This window comes from Lynx canadensis, chromosome C2 (assembly GCF_007474595.2).
Source record: "Lynx canadensis isolate LIC74 chromosome C2, mLynCan4.pri.v2, whole genome shotgun sequence".
Classification (NCBI taxonomy): Eukaryota; Metazoa; Chordata; class Mammalia; order Carnivora; family Felidae; genus Lynx; species Lynx canadensis.
Window position 1 is genome coordinate 78514649 of NC_044311.2, and position 7330 is coordinate 78521978.

Genomic DNA, 7330 nt, shown 5'->3' on the forward strand with positions numbered 1-7330 from the left:
CTGGGATTTGGAAGATGAGGCGAGGAAGGCACTTGCCTCAGGTATACAGTTTAAGGGAGCACCAAAAAATTCCAGTAACAAATAACATCAATACAGACTCTCTTCAAAACCACAACGAATGCAAGATTTGATGCTGAGTGAAATATCAAACATTTTAAATAAAAACAGGATCAGTAATAATGTTCTGCTGAGCCATATTGGCATCCGAGGAAAAATCGAGACTCAGTAATACTTTATTCTGGATTTCAAAGATTTGTTTAATCCAGTAAGTGCCCCAGTTATGTTCCTGAAAGAGGAATGAGCTGTGAAGCTTTATTGGGTTTAGGCGTCATGAATGGAGCTGAGGGAGCTGGTGAGGGTGGGCTGAGGTCTGAGTCCAGACGGTCCTGAATGCTGGCTTCATACTTTCTTCTCGGATGCATGGAAGGGAAACTCTCCTCTGAGCCCCCGCAGGGGACTCCTTTCCCTGGGGATGGATGGACAGAAAGATGGATGGATGGTTGGATGGCTGGCCCCTGCCACCCCCCATTGCATGATTTGCCTGCTCTCCTTCTGGAATGCAAACCACCTCAGGGTGGGGACTGAGTTTGATGCATTCTTCTGGGTCTGGCATAGGATAGCCCTGTGGTAACTGTACCCTAAGTTAATGAACAAGTCAGCATTGAATGTCAGAGGCACTCCTTATAGAAAGGGATGGGGGCCATTTCAGTATCACACCTTCTTCGTACTTTTTTCTTCAACGTTTAGATGTGTGTGTGCATTTGGGGCTCTTCCAGGAGCCCTTTGGAACAGGAATGGTTGGAAAAGCACTTTCCCGTTGCCACTGCCCTGCCTTTGCCCACGCAGTCCCCTGTACCACCAATCCCCCTTCGTGCCCATCCCTAGTGGCCCCTGCCGGGCCCCACACCTGTGCTTCCAGGAAGTTTGTGGAAGACCTCTCCCATAGGAAGTGCTTCCTCCTGTAATTTCTGGAAGCACTTCCGTTGTGCCTTCATCAGTTCGTTGCAGAGCTGTCTTTTTCCCCCGCATTAGACCAGAGGCAGCCAGAGAGGGCTTTCCCCATAGCTGATTCCTCTGGAACAAAGTTGCTGCTAAGCAGTTTACAGTTTTGCTATCAGTGAGAACTGCTTCATCGCAAACGCTCCCTATATTTATGGCTGACAGAGGGGTCTGAGAGCCACCATCTTATTGTATCCTAGCAACAGCCTGTGTGGTAGGAGGAGTGGGCGGATCACCCCTTGGGGCAGATGGCGAGGGACATGTCCTGCAGGCGATGCCTGAGCCAGGTGGGGACAGGAGGGTGGTAGCAGGAGTCTCCAGCCTCTTGTTGGCACAGTGTTCTGGAAGCACCGGCCTGGCCACACCGCTTCGGCTGCATCTCCTGCCCAAAGGAGCAGAGCCCAGTGATACAGACCGTGTGTGCTCCTGTTCCCACTGCCCTCCTCCCGGCCCGGGGGAAGGTCCGTCTCCCTAAGCACTGTAAGAAGCAACTTCTCCCAATCAGCACCATCCACCAGGCTCCTGTGGGATGTAAAAGTGCTAGAAAGTACTATCTACGTGTGATGGTCTCGTCACCTCAGTCGTCTTGTCCTCTCTCTGCATATAGCTCATTCGCCCCGATAAGTTCGGTGACCGGTGGAGTGCTTCAGTCCTCTAATGCTTAGGGGGGGAACCTGTCCAGCCTCTGACCTAGGTGCCAGGGATACAAAGGCACACAGGACACAACATCCCGAGGAACAGCTTGTGGGATTGGCCTACTGGCAGAGCTCAGGTTGGGAATCACAGCAATAAACAGAAACCCTGGATAGACATCTCCCCAGATTTGGGTCCCTGAGCTGCCGGGCTCATGGGGCACGAGCTCAGGATGCTGGGGTGGGTCGCTGGGCAGGACTTACCTCCGCTCCCCTTTTCAGGCATCATCATCATGATGACGCTGTGTGACCAGGTGGATATTTATGAGTTCCTCCCGTCCAAGCGCAAGACTGATGTGTGTTACTACTACCAGAAGTTCTTTGACAGCGCCTGCACGATGGGCGCCTACCACCCCCTACTCTTTGAGAAGAATCTGGTGAAACACCTCAACCAGGGCACAGACGAGGACATTTACCTGCTTGGGAAAGCTACGCTGCCTGGCTTCCGGAGAATTCGCTGCTGAGCGTGGTCTTCCTGGTCAGGTCCCCTCACCCTTCTCCACCGAGCGTGGGCAGATCACATTCCCGAACAATCACAGCCTGCACCGTGGGCCTTCTGTCAGCAAGAGCCTCGGGCTGCAGGAGTCCCAAGAGCAAGCATCCAGGTCCAGCCTGCCCCGTAGCTGCAGAGGTGTGTGTGTGACCCCCAGAGCCTCCTGCCACACACATGTGCACACACACCTAGCGTTCTTCCCACACACAGGCAAATGCGGGATCCACCTTTCTCCCCAGGGCTGCCAAAGCTGGGCTGTTTTCCCCACGGGAGTGGCGTTATTCTCACAAACCAGCACTCTCTGTTGCTTGAAATCTGCTCCTAGATACTCATTTCGTGTTTTAAAGCAATTCTCCTAAATGATGATTTGCCCCGGTATAAATAAGGTGGCTCTGGGGACCAGTAGGTGGTAGGGAGCGTAGGACACATCCTCGATTCCTCTAGAACAAAGCTGCTGCCAAGCTCCATGCCCTCGGGAGAGGTGGCATTCCTGTCGCTCTAGCTGGTTTGGCGGGTCCTTAACCTGGGTGCTTGTGGGCAAAGGGTCTTGCCGAACGCACATCCTCTCCACAGGGCGATGAGAGGCACAGAAGGGCACAGGCTCCATCCTCCAGCTGCTTGCGAGCTCGGGAGGGGCCGCACACTTGCTCTGTCTGCCGGTCAGAGAGGGCTTCTCTGAGCTGGGCTGTGGAGGAGATTTTAGAGGAAGAGGAGAAACAGGCCAAGCAGGCGCTTGACTCATTTGAGTTGCGTTTTCCTTTCTGCCTTTATTGCCCACATTTATTCTCTAAGGTCTGCCTGAACTTAGGGGCTCAGATGATTTTTTGAGGACCCCCCCCCCCCAACCCGTCTGAGGCAGGGAGTGCAGCCCCCTGGCAGACACCAGGCAAGCCAGATGCCAAAAACCTGATTTGTCCATGCTCAGCCTGGCCTGACCCTACCCTGCAGTGGGATTTGCACACCGCGCCCACTGCTTCCTTAATGCCCACCCCGCCCCACCCCTGACTGCCATCTTGTTTCCCCCTTTAAAGCAGTGGGTTTTTTTTTTCTCTCTCGCTCAAATTATTTTTCAACATTTTCTGCTTTACAACAGTATCCCGATCTGATGATTTCTTTGACCTTCCCGGGCCTTTTGCGGGATGTCTCTCAGGGAGTGGGGATGTGGTTCCCTAGCATTTAAAGTTGCTCTCGGAAGTCAGAACCTTAGAGATCATAACCGATTCTCACAAGGTTTATCAGACAGCCATGCCCTCTGGCCCTCCAGCAACGGTGCAGCGTCAGAGTCTCCAGACAGAGGCCCTCGCACCCTGGTCTGCCAACAGGCTTCCTGGGTAGTTGTGCTACCCCATTCCCTGGTGGAGAAGCATACTGGGCTAGGCCAGCCCTGCCGTGTGGAGAAGGCAGAGCGCTCGCTCAGGGTCACAAAGTAATGCTGTAGAGCCAGGGTTCCTAGACCCGGGCGTTTGGACTCCTGGCCTCATGTGCTCAAGGGCCCCTCAAGCTTGAGCTCTAGATCAGCTGTCTGGGAGCTGGAGCTGGCTCACTTGCTGCCAAACCCTTGGTTGATAGAAGAGTAGAAGGACCCCAGAGGAAGAAGCCCCGGGTTTTCAAATTGATGCTCCCCCCGCCCCGTTTACCAGCCATACCACCATTGGTGAATTCTCTCTGAGACTCTGTTTCCACGTCTTTAAAATGGGGGGGTGATGAGCCTGCCTCACAGGGCTGTTCTAAGGGTTACATGAAACACCTATCCTGGTTCTGTCCTAGGAGGTTCCCCGCGCATGGTGGCTTCCTCCCTCCCTCCCTTCCTACCTTTTCTAAGGACCTGCTGTGTGCTCACACCTGGGCAAGACCTTACTTTGAGGGAGGCCGGAGAGGGGTCCTATCATCAGGGAATTAACTCTCCTATTGGGACATCTGCCTTGAATGCCCAGGAAACCATCCAAGGCAGTGGAACGTGCAGAGGGTGTTCCCCCCCCCCCCCCCCCCCGCCTCCTTCTCCTCCTCCCCCTCCTCTTCCTCCCTGCTTGCAGTTCTGACCTCTCTGCTTGGGGATAGGCAGCGCACTTGGGCCGCTTCTTGCTGTGTGGGGAGTCTTTCCCCTCTCCGGGCCCCCGGGCCCAGGCCCATAAAACATTGCTTTATGTTCCGATTTGACGTGCTTGCTGCAATCTCTGAATCACAAACAGTGAGAGGCAGGTGGCATTCCATCAGCAGGAGGTAGGTGTTGGTGTGGACAATGAGACTACACTGGGTAGATGCTAGCTTTAATTGTTATTATTCATCTAAGGGATCAAATTAATTTAATTCTGTGTTGTCTATGGAAACTAGTAAACTGCAGATAAGATAGGGGTATTATTGTTGGTCTGGTAAGATGTTTAATGTTTGCGACAGATAATTTAGAAATGGTGACTGCACGCTGCGTTTGGAAAGTCCCCGTCTTGAGGGGGTCGCGTCTTCGTCAGTAGCCATCGCTCCATCCTATATCCTGAGGTCCCCTGGCTCTTCAATCGCAGAAACTGTTCACGTTGGTCTGGAGACCTCGATCTCAGAAGTGTCTGCACCGTGCCTGATCCGATCATGAATTATCCAAAGATGATGTAAAATTTTAAAATAAACGTGTTTTTCAAAAAGTTTATCCCTCTCTCCTTACTTGCTAAGGGAACGAACTGCTGGTGGTCAACTTTTATCTCCAAGGAGGACACAGCTGGAGTCTCGGAGCCCTGAATCCTTTCCCACTAGCTCCTCTCCACTCCCCCGGGAAGAAGGATGCTCACCTACGTAGCAAACAGCATCTTTGAGATATTGACCGATTGTTGTTGTTGTTGTTTTCCTTTTGCTCTTGCTTGGGTTCACGTGACTAAGTCATTTGTCCAGCACCTCAGGGAAAGGATGCTGTAGGACAGGAAGCAGGATGGAAGGAAGGTCTTTACCTTGGTTTCCAAAATCCTAAAACCCTTAAGGGACTGAGGTCCCAAGAGGATAGCCAAAATGTTTGGACAAAAAATCTCAGAAGCAGGAATGAGAGAGGAGAATTCCTTTTCTCTGTGAACTGTGCCCCCCCCCCCGTTAGGGATTGAATATGTCCCCCCTAAACCACACGACACTATACTGTAGTCTATTAAGGGTGCAGCAGCACTGTGTCTGCAAAAACTGTTTGATCAAAAAATATTTTATTGTGGGACACCTGGGTGGCTCAGTCAGTTGAGCGTACCACTTTGGCTCAGCTATGATCTCTAGGTTCCTGAGTTCGAGCCCCATATTAGACTCCCTGCTGCCAGCGCAGAGCCCCCACTGGACCCTCTGTCTCCCTTCCTCTGCCACCGCCCCCCCCACCACCATTTGCACTCTCTCAAAAATAAACATTAAAAAATATATGTTATTGCTAAAAAAGTGTGAGGCATCCTCTGACCTTTCAGGGAGTCCTAAGTGGAGGGTCTTGCCTGGGTGTTGCTGGCTTCTGTCTGCTCGGGGTGCTGGTGGCTAAAGTCTGGGGTGGCTGTGCCTGTTTCTGAAAATACGACAGCTGTGAAGTTTGCCACACCGATTGACTCTTCCTTTCACAGACGATTCCTCTGTAGCATGCGATCCTGTTTGACACCTTTTACCCACAGTAGAACTTCTTTCAGATTTGGGGTCAGTCCTCTCAAACCTTGCCGCTGCTTTATCACCGAAGCGTATGAGGTTGTCAATCCTTTGTTGTCATTTCGACAGTCTTCCCAGCGTCTTCACCGGGAGTAGAGTCCATCTCAAGAAACCGCTTTCTTTGCTCGTGCATGAGAAGCAACTCTTCATCCATTCAAGTGTTATCATGAGATTGCAGCAGTTCAAATGTAATAATAGTGAACAAGTTTGAAATATTGCGAGAATTGCCAAAATGTGACACAGAAACAGGAAGTGAGCAAATGCTGTTGGAAAAATAGCACCGACAGACTTGCCTGACGCAGGGTTGCCACAGACCTTCAAAAAAAAAATTGTTTTTTAATGCAGTGTCCACGCAGTGCAGTAAAGCAAAGTACAACAAAACAAGCGATGCCCGTATGTACTTCGGACCCCAGCACCCAATGCCTTCGTGTTGTACGTTCCCTGGAACTCCGATGTAATGCCCTATCAACAAAGATTGGGTTTCTGTCTGGATCCCAGTAGAAAGGGAGCTCAAAATAGAAGTGACAGTCAGTTTGGGAACAGGGATTTGTGCTTGCCGCATTTTACAGTGGCCCTCATTCTCTGTAAGGTCCTCTTAGCTGGTGAGCTGGGAGGGCGGGGACCCGCTATCTGGGCCTGGAAGGGAACTTCTGCAATACCTCAGGCTGCCTCCCTCACCCCCCACACCTATTCCTAGCTCCCAGGCCTCCTGTGTGGCCTTGGTTTCCTCTTCTCCTGTGACCCTCGGGGCAGCCTTCCTGGCTGTGATGTGATGTGACAGGGAGTGCACTAATGCTCCAGGGTCACTTTCCACTTTTTCAACCCATAAAATTCATCTCTGTGAGCTGGGATCATGGCATCAGCTGCAAGAGAGAGGAAAAGACCTTCCTGGCGCCTACAGAATCCCACCACCTCACGCATTTATGCCACCATCCAGTCCCTCCTCAGGATTGACTAGGAAACAAGCTGATAATGGGAAGAGGAATTCTGTTCAGCCCAGTGAGTCCCCAGGAAACACCTACTGTGAGTGGCACTGGGAGACAGTGATGAATAGTCACAGCGCCTGTCCTCCAAGAATTTGGGGCCTGGGAGAATGGGCCGGCCCCGCCTGTGAGTAGTGTCATGGTCACGTGAGAGACGAGTGGTGCCATTTCCTGGAGAACTAAACCTAGGTAGTACACTTATGTTGTTCGGCACGCATTTGTGACGGCATAGAAGGAAAACACCATGCAAATGCCAAAATGGGGAAGTAGGATCATACAAAGAGAAGTACAATAATGAAGTTATAGAAAATCAGATTGATTTTGACAGGAATTGGGGTAGTCTTTATCTCTAAAAAAATGTTAAAGTTTATTTATTTTGAGAGAGGTGGGGGGATGGACAGAGAGAGAGAGAGAGAGAATCCCAAACAGGCTCCGTGCTATCAGCACAGAACCTGATGCAAGGCTTGAACTCACGAACTGTGAGATCGTGACCCAAGCCAAAACCAAGAGTTGGACGT

The 7330-nt window shown here is 51.4% G+C and overlaps 1 protein-coding gene and 1 long non-coding RNA gene across 7 annotated transcripts in view; one reads left to right on the forward strand and one right to left on the reverse strand.

Annotated features, from left to right (window-relative positions):
* ST6GAL1 (ST6 beta-galactoside alpha-2,6-sialyltransferase 1) overlaps positions 1–4820 on the forward strand; it is a 121007-nt gene extending 116187 nt beyond the window's left edge. For all 6 annotated transcript variants that reach the window (XM_030329917.1, XM_030329915.1, XM_030329916.1 and 3 more), the window contains one exon: positions 1914–4820. In XM_030329917.1, coding sequence (XP_030185777.1) covers positions 1914–2155 — 242 coding nt within the window. In that variant the 3' untranslated portion in view covers positions 2156–4820. The remainder of the gene's footprint in view (positions 1–1913) is intronic.
* On the reverse strand, positions 4506–6097 carry LOC115523703. The gene is made up of 2 exons (XR_003971819.1): positions 5597–6097; positions 4506–5079 (listed from the first exon to the last, which is right to left on the reverse strand). It is a non-coding gene; the product is annotated as an uncharacterized LOC115523703 (long non-coding RNA).
* Positions 6098–7330: the final 1233 nt, after the last annotated feature.